We start from the raw sequence: 20,403 nt of genomic DNA on the forward strand, positions 1-20,403 counted from the left end.
TCATCTATGCTCAAGCTCAACAAGAGGGTGATGTTCTGAAACAGTTAGAGGATGCCATCCTGTTGATAATGAAATCTTAATGATACCTTCCTTAACACTATGTACACTTCTTTGAATAATTTAAGAAATCCTAGATGAGGATTTATTTCTTCAAGATAGTTTCAACCACAAAGTGGATCATCTTGCAACTTCACATTTTTCCTTTACCTTATTCAGCATTTCTAATACACTGTCCTACAATTTTCAAGCACGCTGTTGGGTATACCTTTATCTTTGAATATTCCTAGGTACTCTCTGATGATGCCAATTCCATGGGTTGGCCAGCCTTTTCAGAGTAGAATGAATGGGGATCAGTCCTATTTGAATATTCAGTTTATTTGTTAAAAGCCCTCTCCAAGAACTGTTCACTCTGAGCACAGGACAAGAATATGCATTCTGACCCTGCTAAATGTTATGTCACCATGTATGCATGGCTCCCAAAGTTCAATTACTAATGTCTAATTCCAACTTGCATCTTATTAATGGTGGTACTTTTCACATAACCAAGTTTCCTAACTTTGGAGTAGTCTTACTGACACTGGTCCACTCCATTTGATTCCACTGCAAATCAAGCTGATTGACCTTTGCTCTGTTTGACTATTTAGTTCCTTTGGTTACTATTACATTTCTGGCCAAGAACCTTACTTTTGGGGGAACTGGTGTCCTTCATCACAATCTCCAGTTTCTTCCTGCACTTATTTGTGAATATTCCAACTTTTAGATTTTCCCAGCTGAACGTTTACCTGAAGTTTAAATTTTTTAGAACTAAAATGAATTTCAAATATATAATTACCTCTAATTGTACTTCAGATCACAACCTGAGAAATTATGAAGTACAAGAACAAAAGGCTGTACTACTAATAACAAAATCAACAAAAGAGAAGGAAAAAATTAAATGAAAAACAAATTATGAATTATATTAAAGAGAGGACAGTTTCTTAGCAAACATAAAACAATTCATGGGGCAGACAGAAAAATCCTTAAAAAGCAGTAAAGTATATTGTTTATAGTCAACGATTCTCAGGGGTGTGCAAGTGCAAATTTGAACAATTTATCATTTTACTTTGCAAATATACTAAATGTGCAAGATGACAGATTATTGTGGAATCTGTATGATTGAAACATATGGAAATAGTTAAATCTTTTAGTAAGTGTTCTCACCTTACTTGTACTTCAAACCCTTCTGAGAGTAAGTGTAATAATTTAAACCTATAGCATTAGATATGTGGACCAACTGAATTAATTTAAAATTTTTGAACATATGGCAATAGCTGTGCACACAACAGTAGACCACAGAACACCACAAATCCTTGTTCTGCAATAAAAATCCCTGCTATTTTAGTGTGTAGATATTCTCATACCTTTGTGTCTTTGTTATGTATACAAAAAGCTTTTTGCTAATATTATTCTTTCTATTACTATGCTCAGACTCCAAACTCCAATAACAATCAAGATTATAACAAGAATTGCAGAAACACGAGTTTTAACAAAAGGATCTTTAAGTTTCAACTACAACAGGAACCATAATACCATTATCACTTACTGCTGCAAACCATGTTCAATATACCAATACAGTGATTTGGTTTATTAAACAAAGTAAATAAAAATTCTTCAATCCATCCTTTGTTTACAGTCACAGTTACAGAAATGCCAGGCAACTTTAGAAGAGTTCCTATAAGTTAATTCTTATTAAAATACAAAAACCTTGTACATACCCTATCTATGTTGGTATTTAGCCTTGCCAGTAATTCATCAACTGGAATCTTGTGTTGATCCTGCAAAAAAATGTTAACCAGATTACAACACTTAAAAACACATACAAAAAGGACTTAACATAAAAGAAAAAAATATTTACAGTTTCTATTATAAGACCTTTGAATATATGTTCTAAAATTGATTAAGTTATTATTATTCAATTTATGGAAAAACAAATCAAAAAATGAAGGGGGGAAACAAAACACTACCACATGAAGTTATTCTGAGAGAATGATACAGAACAAGTAAATATTTACTACATTTAACATCTGCACTTGCAAAACACAAACAAATTTCAAGTAATGCAATTACAATTTCTACTTTAAGTAACAAAATATGTTATGGTTTAAAAACATTGACACACCACAAGTGAATACATGCAGCATTAATATATGTTACAAACCATTTGAACTTCCTGTTTGAGATCATCCAGATCAGGTTTTCCTTTTTTCCCCTTCTTTTGTTTCTGGGTCTTAGGCTTACCATCAGAGGTTCTCCCATCATCAGGAACGTCTGGAGTGACTGCAACTCTGTAGCTGTCGGATCTTCCATACTAAATATTTTTTAAACATACATTTTTTTTAAATGTCTTAAAGCACATAATTAGGAACCAATTATTCATAAAAAAATTAAGTCATTCTCATAGGGTATGGTATTTATACATCTTAGAAGTGGGTCAATTTAAACAGAAATAATAATGAGGAATAATTAAGTATTAACATAGTCTTAATTTATAAAATGTGTTAAAATATAGTTACATTAATTCTGATGTACAGCAACATAAAACTAATTTTTATTAATATTATATTACACCCACTTTACAATTAACATGCTAACAGTTCTGCCAAACAATTTGCAATGTTCCAATAAAAAAAAAACTTGTCTGATCAATGTCAACCAGGCTAAAAAGCCCATGTATTCAGAAAAGGTGTAATTAGCACTGTTTATAAAGAGATAAGGTTTGGCCAATACTTCATTACATGTTCTTTACTTTCACTCAGATGTTCTTGTAATTACACAGTATTTAAATAAATACATATAAATAAAAACAACAAAATATATTATTCAAAATTTAATGTCTTGTTATTGCACTTAATACCATATATGAAGTATCTATATAATATGTTCATCATTTCTGAAAGTTCAAAAAGGAGAAAACCTCGAGTTAATAATAATGTAGTAAATATGCTCATTACAGCAGTATTGCAGTTTCTGTAGTGTACACAAGTACTAATGTTATGTATGAGAAAGATGTACCTTTAGGTACAAAGTATAGGCAAAAGCATTAAATCAAAAGGCCCATATAGCTTAATTCTGTCAGGGATACTATTAACAGTTAAATGTTGAGATGAATTTAAGTAACCCACTACAGCCAAATAATACCAAGGACGTTCAAGTTCATCAGTTAGAAAGGGAAAACAAAGGAGCTTTCTGGAATGAATGGTTTATATTTAAACATGGTAGGGGCTGGCTTGTTTAAAAGGGCTATTAAACTCAATTCTAAAGCTAAATAAATAAAAAAGAAGATGCACAGAAAAGTAGTATTGGAAGTAAATACAAAAACAGGTTTTACGATAAGCTAAGTTGTTGTTAATCTAACACTAGAAGTATGCAAGAAAAAGTAGATGAGTTTGGAATGCTAGTGAGAATTAGGGATTTTGATACAATAAGAATAACCAAAACTTGGTTAAATGTACAAAAGTTTAACTACAGAAACTTGTTTCAAATATAGGATTATAGGTTATCTAATAAGGACAGAATACTAAGAAAAGGGGAGGAGTAGCTTTGTTGTAAAATGAAAGTTGTATCCTGTTTACAGTTGAGGATGTTAAAGCTAACAGAGAATGAAACTAGTTGGGTTTCTATTAGCAGTTACAGAAGGCATTTTGTTGGTATCTGTTGTAAGCCACAAATTAAAATTGACAATTAACAACAAACTTTGTTGAGATTAAGATTTTAGTTGTTAATGAGGTCATAATTATGGAAAACTTATAATTCAGGTGTACAGAATAGATATGAGGTAGATAACTATATTCCTCTACAAGTGGGTTTTCTCGACATCACTGATTATATTCAAAAGTTTCTCAAACTTTTCTTCACCACCTGGTTAGGAAAATGACAAGAAATAATGTATTTTATAATTATTAACTTTTAATACAGAAACCACCAAAAATGTAGAGGGGAATATTTAGATGCAAGTGATCATTGCTCTATTAGGTTTAATGTTTAATTGCTTAAGGAGATCAGATACACTGAAGTGATGCAAAAAATAATTACTTGTTGTAAAGTGGGCAACTGAATGAATAATTGGAGATATCAAATGTGTAAAACTATTTTAATGTTTAATAATTTAAAATAGACATACTTATTATAGAAAAGAAAACTATGGTTGGAAGTAAAAACCAACTAGATTGACTCACAAACGTTATAAAGGATCAAGTTAAAGTAATGCATTATAAGGTTTAAAAAATGTAAATTGGTTAGTATGGCAAGAGACATGGAGGATTACAGAGGAATAAGAAGTTAACAGAATAAGAAACTGAAAAGGGTATATGGAAGTAAAGAAAGAAATAACAAAACTTGACTGAAACTGCAAAAATTAAAAGTAAGGAATTTTTAAAACATTTATGGGTAAGTTAAGATGAGTAGAACCTTTTACAGATAGTCTTTTAAAAATCACAAAAATTTCAGTGAAAGGGCAAATAGGATTGTAGGTTATGTCTAGAGATATTTAATGGAAGTCTTAAAGATGTTATAATTTTATTATTATACAAGTTACTGCTTAGGCCACATTTAAAGTACTGTGTCAAGTTTTGGGTTTCTCACCTTAGGAAGAAAGGTTCAGAAAACAACTACAAGGATAATACCTGGAACAGAAAGGCTGTCATACAAGGGCAGGTTATGTAATACGACACTGTTTTCTCTTGAAAAAACAAAGAATTAGGAGATAGTATCCAAGTAAGGCATTATATACTGTTAAGGGTATTGACAGTGTTGATGCCTTATTGTTTTTTTGTAATTAATAGCAAAAATGGTAAGAGCAGGGGGCAAATTTTGGCATGGTGAGAGTGATCTTTAAGATTGCAACTTTTTCCCAATAGCACAGGTGGCTGCAATAAAATTAAAGGTGGTTAAGAAAAAAACTAGATACATATTTGAATAAGGACTGACTCTGAATGCTTTTAACTTGATGGATAGGATGGCTTAAATACCTCAACATGTACCTTGTCACCTTTAAATTATGTTTTATATTGAGTTTAAAACACATATAGAAAGTGTTTTAAATGTTAATTTTGGTAAGCTTTATATACTTACTCAGACTTCAGCCTTAAATTTTGAAGACAGGAGTAAATGATTAATGATTGTTAGTTATTCCTCCCCATTTTGCAGCTGCATCATATTGACTATTATACATATTAAAGGTTAATACACAAACAGTATATATTGTGTGTGTAAATCTTCTGTCATCTATCACACTGTTATTTTTTCCGAATACTTTAAAGTTATGAAACCTATTTTAATTATATGTAACAGTGTTGCAATTTAACCAACCATTTTCAAAAATGAAAACAGATGCTTTATTGAGCAAAAACTGAACTGATAAAATGTATAGCACCCATTAGTAAAGACAACCCTATACTCTTAATAAAGCAACCACACAGTATTTATAGTCATGCTGCAAAGGCCAGATGGTGCAAGTATAGCCAATTGACCTGTGTTCTAAATATCTTGGCAATCAAGCAAGTTAAAACTGTTCTCATTTTCTCCACTTCCTGACACTTATCCCAGGTATACCATGCAACTCACATGTGACTCACAAAACCAGAATTGTACCAACATGCAAAACAATGTTTTTGGTCACATGTGTAATACCTATCTACTCTCAGAATCTTGAAATAAAAGTTGAATGACTTATATTAGAATAATTTTAAATGTTCAAACCAAGTCGCACAACAATCACAACAAACATAAAGCAACATTAAAATGAAAAGTATACGAAGTTTATTTTGGCATTGTTTGGAATTCACGGATAAAAAGAAATCCAATTTTACTGAAAGTTATCCAGGTGTAGTTATGATTTTTTTTTTTTTTTGAGAAATGACAAATGGCACCAGTACTACAAGCACAAAATGTAGACAAAGGAAAGATATTACATAGCTTTATCAACATTGTTTTAATTACCAGGATTCATGTATTTTTTATATTTAACTCCATTATTATATTTCCTATTTAAAATGCTTGTAATTGGCAAGTAATGAGATTATGATCTATTTGAGAGACTGTTTTGAGTAGACCCTAAGATAACCTCTTGCCTTAACCAATCCTTTTCTTTTGGAAAACACAGGGGGATTTTAAAGTAATTTTAAAGGAAAAAAGTGTCTTACAAGGTATAAAATACAAAAAAATCAATTTGTCAATAACTTGTTTTTTTATCTGATATTTCAAAGAATGATCACTTAATTCCTGAATGGTATCTTCTATCATCCAAGCATTAGGCTACTCTTGTAAATCACTGCCAAATGTTTGATATTCTTAAAAAGACATGAGGATAAGAATAATTTCTAATAAGTAAAGACTTGTATCATACAGGCACTTGCATATAGCAACACTATCACATTCTTGACCCCCTTAAAGCCTGCACTTTTTTTTTTCTTAATCAATTGCCACTAATGTTTTTGTGGCACACACAGACAAAAAGAGTCTAGTCCCACAGCTTCATTATTTACTCTGCAGTAAATTTACAGTCAATTAGTTTTGCAATTTTCTTTTGTTACATTCTTGGAACAACTATCACTGGCAGACCATTTCCTCCTCCAAAAACAAGTCTACAAATACCATGTCAGTCTAAAACATTTTTGAGAATGAAGCACCATGTTAATTCTTTGGATAGCTTAATTGACATAAAACTGATTGGCTTTCTTTATAATAAGTAGCATCGTGATTGTAATCTGTTTTCTGAACCACTAGAAAAGTACTTTGTCCAGCTCTGGAAACCTTCAACTTTCTTGTATTATTTTGTTGTACAAGACCTTTGTTAGACACAGTCTTGAGATCAAAACTTAAATATCCATTTTTTTACCTCATAGACTGTGGCAGTTCCAATAAGCTTGTTTGCTGCCTCACCAGCATAAAGATGGCAAAATTCTAGATTTTCTTACTCACTGTTAACATTGCTTTATGTAGGAAATATAACAGTTAATAACTGGTTTTGGGGTGTCACTGTTAACTCCAGGTTGCACTACCACACAGCACAGGAGAAATTAACTGAGCACTTTTAAAAAGACAAAAGATGTTTGGGAGGAAATTAAACAAGTGTATGCAGCAGCACAGCATTAGGCATGGGATGCAGCCATATCTGAATGTTTTTTTTTTGTTTTTTTCAAAATCTTTCCCATTATTTTTTGATTTTCTATTCTCAGGTTCTGATTTTCAAAGAAAAGGGATTATCATTAAATGTCATATGTGCTACAAGGGGATTTTGTTGTACCACCAAATAGAGATTACTTTTGGGAAGGGTACCTAACAGGTCTTCCTGATACAATACATTTATACACTTAAATCATAAGGTGGATGTATATCAAGAATTTAGTATTTAAGACAGGGATATCCTTAGTACTTATTGGCATTGTAAAACAAAGAAATAGGGCAATCCAGAAAATAGTGTTGCACCTTATAACAGGTGAAAAATTGCAAAAATAAAAGCAAGCAGCAAAATTCATCAATACACCCTAAGCAATAGTATGCTAAATAAAGAATTGTTCTCTTTGGAAAATTAATACTAGTATTGTATAAAAGTTATTTTTACAACATATCTGTTTAACAGTAATATATTTTAAGAAGTTGGAGAATGAAACAAATATTCATACTATTCCACACAGAAACACAGTGATCAAGTTAAAATATGCAGCATTCACAGATTTCTGTATAATCTGAATTTCAAACTTGCATTAGTAAACAGCTGTCCTCATGCACTAAACTGACTACAAAAATCATGGTAAGAGAAATGATGTACCTCTCAGAATAAAAACTGTGCTGCAGGGCTATTGTTTAAATACACAATAGTCAGAAAATGACTAGATATTGCAAGGTTTCAAAATCATTGTAGTACAACGTACTCAACCTCTAATTTTATTTATTTATAACTACCTTTGTATGCACTGAAAGCTTAAACATACAACAGAAAACAAAATTCTTTGGAAATGGCAATACAACTTTGTATTCAATAATCTAATACTATAAGTGAAACAATACTTCAGTTGTATTGTGACTGTAAAGGCCAGAAAATCCTCTTGTTTGATATCCAAAAATTCAACAGGCCAGCTCTGCTACAAAACCCAATGTCTACTTATGAAAAATTTGAATAGTTTCCTATATCTGTTTTAAGTCTATCAGAGAACAATGATTCAATTTGCTAACTCAGGTCTTCAGAGAAAGATCTGATGCTAGAGTAGCTATACATCACTGCATTTCTTCCATTTAAACCTGCATAAAACTTATACAGAATGAGCTGAAGATCATTTGACACCCTGGCATTTTCAGACATGTATTTGTGTACAATATAAAATGCCAAAACTGATACATTACACTTTTTCTGTAATAATAAATGTGTTGATTTTATTAATATTAATTCTTAATTGGCTTAACAGTTTCCAGTAAGAAGAAAAAAAATTCAATTACATTTGTTACTAGCCACTCTTATGTAGCTTTTCATTTAATATCACAGAGCATGAAGTGAGCTCAGTTACAACACAAAAATCCTTTGTGAAAAAGCTTCATTATTCATGGGGAAGAAACAAAAACAAGTTTTACAACAAATTCATCCTAAGTTGACCAAAAATAATCCACTAAGGAGTAACAATGAAAGATAAAATATCGAGGCTGGTAACTATCATCTCTGGTATTAAGTTGCAGTTTTCTCACATTCCTAGTTTTATTTTTTAGTTTTCCCAGCATATGCTACATGGTTGTGTAATTTAACTTACTATGAAGATTTGCTTTTAAAGTTTTGTGCTTCTCTTACAGTGTTCTTCATTTCTGGGAAATTGAAAAACTTGAGCTATTTTTGACTTCAAACTCTAGCCTGATGCACTTTAATGCATATATATTTGATATTTAGGGGTTCTTCTGCCTATGACAGATAATATCAAGATTGTAATTAGAAGTAAGAACTTTTTGACATAATGGAGATTACAGCAGTTTATTATTTGTTTAATTTGTATATGAAAATAAAATGAATGACTCAAAAACATAGGTCAAAATATTAATCAAAAGTTTTTAATCATTCATAAAGGAATTTAAAACACCATATTTCTATAAACAATTATTGGAACATACTGGTTTTTAGCTTGTGGAATTAAATATATGGTTGAAAAAACGTTACAAATACTATATTTTCCAGTTTTTGTCAAGGCAACATATATTTGATATAAACATTCAGTGGTTACACTAGATATTTTGTTCACCCATTCTAAAATGAATGTGTCAAATATCTGCATCCCGTCTTTCAGTAGTTGTATTCCAATATTTTACTACTACTAAACACAGATTGCATGGAAGCTTGCTGTTTTGCCAAGATAAACATATTAATGATGTAAGCATCATAAAGGAAATTTTGTCACATTTCAGGTTGCATGTAGAAGTTGTCAGAACAAGATTACCCCTCCATTCATCTTGTTTTATTTTTGTTCTTAATCTTTTTTTTTTTACCGTTTCATATTTCTATTAAGTTTCAATCTCCTTTCACAAACTAATGATATAAGTCTAACTTCAGAAACAAAGTAAATAATGTTTTTCTTACTCGTTTATTTATTCAAACGTTATATCAGAATCCACGAAATTGAAACAACAGTCACATCAACTCACTCAGTATTAATCATCTAAACAGTGTAAGTTGTGGGTACACAGTTGATCAAATAGCTTTAGATAGACCAACTAGTTTGTAAATGTTCACAAAAACGGAAAATTATAGTTGTGTAGTCTGTAGTTTGTACAAACTTCGATTAACCTATTTTACTTCCGATTTAAATCAAAGATAGAACCACTTCAAAGCCGATTGCAAGTGAATGACGTAACAGAGCACGTGCATACTAGGCAAGCTTTCCCTGAATTGTTAGGTTCGTTGGCAAGATTCGATTATACTGAACCAGACTTAAGGCAATACGGCCTCGACTAATGACGACATTGTCGTCCTGTTGTCTGGGTCGGTGTTTGGTGTTGGCGTTTTTGGCGACCTAGGGAATCTTCCTCCTTACGGTTTCTATTTTTACTAAACAAATACATACATGCCAAAATTATTACCGTGTTACATTTAATTAATATTTATCAGTATTTTCATTTACATCCTTCATGTCAGATATTACTATATTATACATAGGCAATTTTATTTCTTAATTATTTACCGTTATTAATTTCTCTATCTTTCCTTCCTCTACTAATCTTGTATCTTATATTCTTTCCATTCTGTCATTTTTCGTTTGCGAAAGATCATTGTTACAGCTGCAATCTTTCCATGTTGTCAGATTTGATACCACAGAAATAAACATCACTGAAGAACACTACACTAACATTCGCAATACATAAAAAGGAAAAACGACTTCCATATTTCATCATTCAAGCATTCATAAATAAGCTGAATTACTAATCCACTTCGAAAATTTCCTTAAAATTCACTAGCATTTGCGTAATCATGTTGCAATAGCGATTTTTTCCTTACTATAACACCTCCTGCGAGTTTGTATTGACGTCAACACGTACGTACGTACGTATACATTTCTTTGGTCCAGTTCACGTACACGCGTCGAGCCAAAGAACTATACTCTGAACTATTAATATCCAAAGGCTCGATCTTCTAGCTATAACCTTAGGCTTAAAATCTAGTAAACATCTTATATAAAATGAAAATCAACTGCGAACATAAGTTTTCTACTAACATCAGTAAAAGATAACCTGATGCGAAATTTTGTCACCCACGCCTTAAGTTAACAAGTTGACAAAAAGCAATTTATAAATATAACGTATAAAAATTTTGTTAAGGTAACTAGGGATCGATATATATGTGTAACCTAGGTAACTGTAGTAATTCAAAACGTAATGCTTTAGGTTACGTACTGGTCTTTATAAAATATTATTATACCCGTTTCCTTTTTATGAGCTACATTATTGTGCGCCAGCAATACCACGAGTGAGGCACCCGTATACCCGATTAAATTTTATTACTCGTAGGAAGCTCTATCAACTCACCCTAAAATCTAATTATATATCAAAGTAGCGCATTATCTAGTAGAGTACTATGAAAGAATTGGAGCTATAATGTTCGTCTTTTTTTTTTTTCTGCCTACTTTTCTTGGAGTCATTTACTTAATAAGATGACAACACGTTGAAATAGTGGAATTTTGATTCACTCTGTAAACACGTATAGAAATATAGGAGGCTTTATATTTACAAGTTTTAGTTTTGCTTTGCCAATGCTATGAAATCGTCATCAATATTTAAACGTTATAAATGTTTTAATTAAACGGACAATTTTTATGGCCGTTATTTTGTTTCATCACAACTCTTATTATTAAGTACTATTATACTTATTAATGAAGTGATTTGGAGATGGGGACATACTAGGTGTTTCGACAGAACATTGGTCTTTCTTCTTTAAGATAACAAAACAAGAAACACAACTAATAGGAAATGAGAAGAAAAATTTTTTTCTAGCCTGTTAATCTTTTTCCTTTCAGTTTTAAGTATGTCGAGTGAGTGATCTATTCACTGATAATCAGACCTATAACTCACCAATGAGACATATTGTTGCTACTACAGAATAGTACATTAATTAACCCTGAATCTTAGTGAAGTTGAAAAAAAAATAATCAGAATTAACATACACTATAGGTTTAAAACACGTAATGGCAAAATTAAAATCCCATCTGAACAACAATGAAGCCTTAAAAGAAATTAAGATCGAGATTCTGATATATATGGAAAACAAATTATCCCTAAATATAAGTAGCTATGTAGAACTGCCTAAACTTGAAGAAAAAAAAACGAGGAACCAAATAAAGTAGGGATGGAAGTGGACATATCACTTGATCGACTAATGATAACGTAACAGATTAAGCGTCTCTACACGCGGAATAAAATCCCTATATTACTGGCTTTCCCGCTTTGTCTATTGAAAGGCTAGCATTTGAACAGGATTTCAGCTTTCATCATTATACCTTTCCTTTAGAATACTACTTTTATGACTATTTTGCAATAGTGACATTTTACAACTGAATATTCTGGTTTTATTTGTGGTAGCAGCAAGAAAGCCAGTTGTAAATAGAACATTAAAAAAGCAGGGATCTACACTATACTAAATGATGGATGTATCTTATTCAAAATTGATTCTACCAATAAAATTCTTTCGAATATCAAAAACTGGTTGAAACATCCTCTTAATCTCACACACTATCATCCCACCATTTTTACGACGTTCCTAAAAAACAGTAGAAAAAAACGTAAAGGCAGATCAGCGTTCTGTTGAAATACGTACTATATTCCCCAAGAAATAAATCACTTCATTGTTTGTTAACACTCCTACGAAAAGTGGGGCCTAATAGGCCCCAGAGCAACTTGAAAGGTTATTAATATTAGGCTAATAATTTTGTATTTAAATGAAATTGTCATTTAAATCCATTAATGAATGGATTAACGAGATTCCCACTGTCCCTATCTACTATCTAGCGAAACCACAGCCAGGGGAACGGGCTTGGAGAAATCAGGACTAGAAACGTCTTTTCGTAGGAGTGTTAACTTATAATTGTTTTAGTGTAATACGCTTTTTCACTCAAGTGTCTTTAAGAATTATTTACAGCCAAACTTTCAGGTTGGTGTCCACAAATCGTTTTCAACCTCCCCAACAAAATCACCCATGATACTTTACAAAAATCCTCTTCTACAAACTTTTCAACACACGACGGACAGAATTTTTTTTCGATTCTTCCCTTTTCCTTATAATTGTTACTCGTAACAATAACAATTTTGTGCTTTTAATTTTTACGAGGTAGGTTTGGTGTCTTGATACATTAAGAAATATTAATTACCATTAGTATTCTTAATGTGTTTGTAAATATTTAGTCATATCCAATGACGTAAACGTGTATTTCTGTTGGTTTACGATAATCTGTACATTAAAATGTTTTTGCTACAGTTAGAAGTATTAAAAAAAATTACTGAAACTTGTAGATATTACGCAATTCCTGGAAATGTTTACACGAAACAATGTAATTCCCGTAGCTTGGACAAAGGAGTGATGATTCGTAAGTTCGAGACCCTCATTACTTCGAAGTATTTTTCCTTTCTTTAAACAGTTTAAATGCTAAATCGATTGTCCAGTTATTTTGTGAAACTTTATTACAAAAACACCCCTGAATATGTCTAAAAGGTTGAAATTTCTCATGAATAGATGGCTAATGTTTATTATCTTTTTGTCAATCTTATTTTGTATCTATTCACGTATATTAGTAGATGCACATCCCACACATTTACACGTCAGAATTGGATTTGGGAATCCAGCTCTGCTGAGATAATGGTTATTGCCGATTTTAGTTCCACAGTACTGCGACAACGAATGTTGCATCCAACTCATTAAACGTGCTGAAAGATTCCAGTAAGTAAAATCTTCTCGACATCAAGTCAATGCAATGAGCTGTAGTATACAATGTCAGTTCAAAAAATTCCGTTTGTATTTAAAATGAGCAAGCGTTCAGGATCGGCCAATCCCAAACAAAGACGTACCTTTTAAACTTTTCATTTGAAATTAATTTCTTATATTAAGGAACTACGAATATATTTATTCATTCAATTTTTACTTATACTGTGAAAACCAAAGCCATGACTATCTGACCTTTGAAATAATGGGCGGTCACCGACAAACAAGTACATGCTGAGGAAGTGAAAACGATTTTATATTATAAAAGAATGTTATTAAAAGCGCATGGAACTAATAACAGGCACGTATAAGTGTAAATGAAGTATTTTCTGTAGTGTCTTACTATTTCATTATTAATTTTAGAGTAGCAATCTTATAATGCTTTACATATCTATTCAAGAAGAGCAAATAAAACACATTGTACAAGGTTAATCAACGTCTACTATGGTCGCATTACTGGTGAGTTATGACATCACAGTTTGTACTTGAGGCCCAAGGTCTTTGAAAATTGCTCACAAGGTTAAGTGATGAGCAGTTAACATATATGCACTTTAGCATCTACATGATTTATACATGATAGTGATAATATATATGGATAATTTATTACTTGTGAAAAGCCAGTTGCACCTAAAAGAACAAATAATGAAATATTCATATCAATAAACTACCTGATCATGAAAGTATTTCTCTTTTTCAAGAATCTTAAACAAAATCCATAAATATTATCTCTTTATTAATTCCATCTCTACAAAACCAATATAACAATTAACTTTGATTCCATAATATTAACTAATTTTGTACTTGTAGTTTAGATGTTAAGACAAAGATTCAACAATGTAAGCTTGACATTAGTTATAAACATTTTGATGCCAGGTCTTCTGGTAAATTCAAGGAGTAGATTATACATAGATATTTTAGCAAAGCATCAAAACAAGATAAAAGTTCTTTGTAGTCAGGTGCAGTGAATCTCAGTCAGTATTTTATTTTGTTATCAGTCCAATGATGAAGTTTATATTAATGTAGTACAGTAAACTTAGATGTAAACATGGCCTACAAATTACTACAGTATCAAAGCCTACAGAAAAATTAGAGGAAATAAACTAAACTGTTATCCTTGTGGGTGTTTATTTTAACCAGATAATTTAAAAAGAGCCCACCAATTATATCCAATGTGGTAATATAATCAAAGCAACTCATTGCAGACTTATTAAAATACATTTTCAATAACCCTGTATAGAGTACCAATCACCATGATATATAGACAAGGATCTGGTCCTGCAAGACTGTCCTTTCATACAAACCTACTGATGAAAGGAAAAAAAAAAAAACACCTTATTTCCCAGGATATCATAGATTTCTCTCTTAAACTCTGATAGTGTTAACTTTCATTAATGTCAATAACAGTTCATACCAAAAATTCTGTTATAACAATAACACTGTATCTACTGGAGTTTAACCCTTTCCCCCCCCCCATAGTTTGTGTACTATGATCCAACTATCATCAAAATAATAAATCTTTATCATATCAATCCCCCAAAAAATTTTGTAAACTTGACTTACTAGCCCATTTCTGATAATAGACAAGTGTCTTATATAATGCTGCACAACTCATAACAGGAAATGTTTCTGTTCTTCTTAACAATGTCTACACACCTCTTAGCATTGTCTTTTACTATTCAAGTGTGTAATTTCTGTGGTGCCCCTGTAATTTTTGTTTTTGAGCTCCCATGACTAAGAAATATGATCCAGATCTCTTGAGGAACCTGAATGAAGTTACAGTAACAAGTAAACATGACATACGAGTAGAGAGCCATGTCCTATGATAAAAACTCAAAGTACAAAGATGCAGATGTTGCAGAGTCCTCTTTCCTCATAGCTGGCAAACTTATTGTTCCATAAACATCCAGCTTTCGAGGGCACATAATGCCAGCCATCATGCACAGTATAATGTTCCATTTGATATAAATCACATTTCATGAGGAAGGATATTACCAAGAAAGGTTATGACAAGTTCAAGAAGTTCTTAATTGTTTCTACACTGGCTGACCTTAAGTTTTCTTGAAATAAATAAAATTAACAATATCCTTAACTTCTTCTATGGCTTATGCTACTTTATCATGGCCAACTGCAATTTTATAACTCGGCTAGTACAAGTATTCCAGAGGTTGTTGGAATCAACTGAGAATTACAACTTTTGAACCAATGGAAACCCAACAGTTTTTGAAAACAAACAACTTCCAAAATATGATTCCAGAATGCTAAATACAGAATATTCTTGTTTAATCTTTATTCTAACAGCATACACACTTCATTTCTGTGACAAGTGTTTTTTGCTGTTGTCAATGGCTCCTTACTCTTCTAGTTATGTACAAGAGCAGAAACTTTAATCTCTCCAATACCAGAAATCAATATAGGAACACCTAGGAAATGGCCTACTGCTGCTGCAAACTAAAGCTGAGCAATTATAGATATTTACTAAACAACTAATGTGCTCATCAATTGATTGATTATACTACGAGATGCTACAGCTTGTTTTTACAAGAGAAAATATCTAATACTTCTGACCCTAAATACAATATACAGAGCACTGGAATTGACTTGAATAAGTTAGATATTAAAACTTTGGAGGAAAATAGAAAGATAAAAGAATGATGGCAGGAATCTAAATTTTGCATGCTTAAACTTATAAAAGTTGTTTAAATGATGCCACATAAAAGATCAGCTAAGAAAATCTCATGGAAAAAGTTGGGCAAGATTAGTCAATTGAACAAAAGAAAGCAAAAGGTTATTATCAAGTAAAACTAATCAAACAGGATTCTTATTACTAGTGGAGTGTTTCATGGTGGTACTTGGGACCTTGTTTTTTTCTTATGTACATTAATAAAATTGGGAAAAAATAACACCTGTGTAATATCGATGATATTAAACTCTCAAATATTTCTGGCTGTACTAAGGATGTTAAAGTATGTATTTTTTTAGATAAAATTGTACACTGAACAAATATTTGGAAAATGAGCTTTAATTATGTAGTAAGTACATGGTAGTGAATTTGGGTTATTATGTAAATCACACACTGCTGTTAGTTGTGAAGCTGAGACACATTTAGGGTATTTCTTGATTGTGAGAAACTCACTTGAAGTAAAAATGTATCTCAAAACAGCTGGTGGGGGTATTTACACTTTTATTGATTAGGAGAGAACAACGTTTCAGCCTTTCCAGGTCCTCTTCAGATTAAGAAGGCTGAAACGTTGTTCTCTCCTAATCAATAAAAGTGTAAATACCCATACCAGCCATTCTAAGATACAATTTTAGGGTATGTTTATATACACCAATTACAAATACCTATACTTGAAAATACTGATAGGTAGTAACATACACCATAGGAATAATGTTAAATGTGCATTGTATAGATCTCATATTAGAAAAGAAATGTTGAATATAATTCCAAACGTACTATGTGTACCTATACAAAATGTTGCATGCTTTTAGTGAAAATGTGCAAATCCATTGTACACAAAAATTCAAGTGTTACAAAAGTATTTGTACTCGGGGTGTTTCTAAAGTAACAACATCAATCTGTTTTAATAAGTTAGTGCAAGTTGATGTTAAGATGTAAAATAAAGACACCATACAGTTTTCACATTTGCAGAATCTTCTAAATACACACCATGCAGTTTTATCAACTACTCCTGGATACTGCATCTGGTATTTACTCACTTTAATCACAAACTGTTGCTAAATTAGCATTGTAGGATAAAGTGATAATTAAATGATACTCCATAAAAGATCATATGTGCACGTGGTCTCCAACCTGTACACACAGGTTTATCAAGATATTTATCTGCTGGTTCTTCAGAAGCTAGTGTAATTGAACAGTTTGAAATATATTATACAATACTTTAGCCAAATGTCAGTTTAAATTATGGGGCACAGTTTTGCCCTCTTATTACAATTAGGGAATTAATTCATTGGAAAAGTGCAAAGATTCACAACTAAAATGGATTCTTAGATTATATCTTCCACTTAATTAAAAAAGACTTAAAAGTTTAAAATTTGTTTCCTGAAAAGGAAGGAGACCAAAATACTAGAATTTCAAACTAATACTTTGTATAGTTGCTTTCTTTACTGAATTTAACTTGTGGAAAAAAAGTTTAAAAAATACTAAACTTTAATACATTATGGGTAATTTGATTAAACTATGATAACTTGTGCATACACTTTCCTTAATAATGGAATGGTTTGCCTGATAATGTGGTAGGGTTTACAGTTTGAACTCTAATTCTTAAATCTTGTTAGATAAGTATATGGATAATAAGGGCTTGTTAATATTGCCCCTCCCCCTTTTATGAAAGATGAGTTATTTTAATGGATAATACATATTGCCATCACCACCTTACCTTCTCTTCTGTGCTTTATGCAAACTTTTATCATAATCATGTCCAAATAAGTTGAAAAAACAGCACAAATATCATGCACAGTACCACTTAAATTTATAGTCAGTCATTTCTATACTGATATTAAGAATAAAGGGATAGAAACTTTAAAAATATAAACAAACTTTCCATTCTTGTAAATTGAAGAGAATGAAAATATGCATCTCTTCTTTTCCAGTAAAACATATATAAAAAACTTACTTGTTTATAAAACATTTATAAAATGCAAAATCAGTTTTCAAACAATCTAATAAATATTTTCTTTAAAAATGGGCTTAAAACAGATATAGAGGGGTTTTTCACACTGAATAATGCTACCATTATACTAAATATGGCCAATGTTAAACAGTAAGTAACCATTTCCAATTTTTTGAACAAAAAAATTGTTTTATATAAAAGGAATGGGTTTCATAAGAATCATTCAGACAGGTTTACTCTATGCTTCATATTATAATACATTACAAAAGAGAAATGATGGACTTTCTTTTCCTACAAACACATGTGTATTACTTTTCTTTAAAATCACAAGTTTCATGCTTTATGCCCCATATCAACAAAGATAAGTGAAATAAACTTAAGAGACATCATGCACAGATCTTGTGCTAGTTGTAAACATTCCCCCAGGTCTGATGGTAATATGCTTTTTTTTTTTTTAATCAGTTATAATTAAATAATGGACTCTTACCCATTTACAATATCATAATTTTTATAGCAGAAAAGCTGTTAGATTATTTGTATGGCATCCCTACACAACACAATTTCATTTACACAAAACGAAGAACTAATTACAATTATTTAACACAATTATTTAACAATAATGAAAAGTTTTTAAGTACTGGTATAAAATACAGAGTGTATGGTCACAGGTAAATAAATTATAAGAAAAAGGGTGGAGATCTCGGAAAAAAATCTATATTAGAATGTTACTTAAAGAGGGAAAGGAAAATGCATGGCAAAGCCATGAAAGGAAGTTGGAGCATGCCCTCTCTAACAAAATTTTGGAATTTTCATTTAAACTTGTGCACTTTGATGTTGTTTGAGATTTCACTTTACCTTTTTTGGATGTATTTCATATATACCATTATAAAGATACAATTTATGGGTGCACTTACTTTAACCCCTCCTCTCATAACGCATGCGCTAGCACATTAACAATTTAATGTTAGCAGCATCCAGTTAAATTTATTAAAAAGGTAACGAATGTTATACGGACTTAGTTTTCCTCAACCATGTTTACTTCTAATTCTATAGATTTATATTTTGTTACTTAGTTATTATATTATGTGGTGCATAAAAATATAAATAAATAATTCATATGCATATATCGTAATAAAACTGAAATACAGATTAAAATATTTACTTGATCGTCCGCCTTTCCCGTAGACGCCATTTTCCTTACTACTGCAGATAGCAAGAGACAACGATCGTTCTTGTGGTCGCTGTATTTATTTCTGGGAAACACGAAGTGTAATGACATCACGAGTATGAGTTGCAAAATAGAGAAAACACATTTAAGCGCAAGACGAAATATAGAAAACAAGCAGGATTGTTAGAGAATATGATATGAATAGAATGGAAGATTTACCGAAGTCTAACAAAATTAGATATTTCATTAAAATTAAATTAGGAACTTAGAAAGGCTAATAAAAAGCAGGTGAATGAAAATGTTGAAACTGGAAGCAAGGAATTTTTCTAAGTTAAGTCTTCTTGATACTTTAGACACAAACAAATCTTGATTCAATGCTTGTAAGCTAACAGATTTCATAGACCTTTGCAGTATGGACAAAAGCTCTATGTCTGGAATGGACTTTACATAGATTGGATATCTTTCTTTTGCAGCCATTTCTCTCCATCAATAAACTCTTTCTCTCGGTTGTGAGTACTTCTATGTATAAAATATTCCATTCTTTAAATTAAAAGTATTATTTTAGCTATTCCCAACACAAGAGATCAAGGAAAGACCTGTACTAACCATGCCTAGATCGAAACTTTACAAACAGTTCTGTTGTTATGAAACCAAAGTTTTTTGTCCTATTTACTTATCGTGTTTTTAGTTTAGTTGATTTCTCTAGTTAAGCAAAGAAAAATAAAAACATAAAGTTATTTTCCAGCTGGCAAAGTGTTTGTTCGTTTATTTATTTGTTTTGAATTTCGTGTAAAACTACACGAGATCTATTTAATTTAGCAGTGTTAGACTAATGGAAAGGTACCTAGTCATCACCACCCACGCCAACTTTTAGACTACTCTTTTACCAACGAATAGTGGTATTGATCGTTACATTATAACTTACCAACAGCTGAAAGGGCAAGCACGTTTGGTGTGTCGGCGAATCGAACCAGCAATCCTCAGACTATGAGTCGAGCGTCCTAACAACCTGGCTATGCCGGGCCACCGGTAAAGTGAATCAATCGATGTGTTTTTGTTTTTGTATATGTATTAGATACATACGTATCGAATCACTTTGTAAAAGTAAGCTTAATTTTTACTTTAGT

The 20,403-nt window shown here is 31.4% G+C and overlaps 1 protein-coding gene across 2 annotated transcripts in view; it reads right to left on the bottom strand.

The window, feature by feature from the left end:
* Positions 1-19,424, bottom strand: part of LOC143225158 (sodium/potassium-transporting ATPase subunit alpha-like) — an 80,973-nt gene extending 61,549 nt beyond the window's left edge. For both annotated transcript variants that reach the window (XM_076454100.1, XM_076454101.1), the window contains exons 1-3: positions 19,271-19,424; positions 2,198-2,347; positions 1,755-1,814 (exon numbers count right to left, since the gene is read on the bottom strand). In XM_076454100.1, coding sequence (XP_076310215.1) covers positions 1,755-1,814; positions 2,198-2,347; positions 19,271-19,387 — 327 coding nt within the window. In that variant the 5' untranslated portion in view covers positions 19,388-19,424. The remainder of the gene's footprint in view (positions 1-1,754; positions 1,815-2,197; positions 2,348-19,270) is intronic.
* Positions 19,425-20,403: the final 979 nt, after the last annotated feature.

The sequence above is a fragment of the Tachypleus tridentatus genome, chromosome 9 (assembly GCF_004210375.1).
Source record: "Tachypleus tridentatus isolate NWPU-2018 chromosome 9, ASM421037v1, whole genome shotgun sequence".
NCBI lineage: Eukaryota > Metazoa > Arthropoda > Merostomata > Xiphosura > Limulidae > Tachypleus > Tachypleus tridentatus.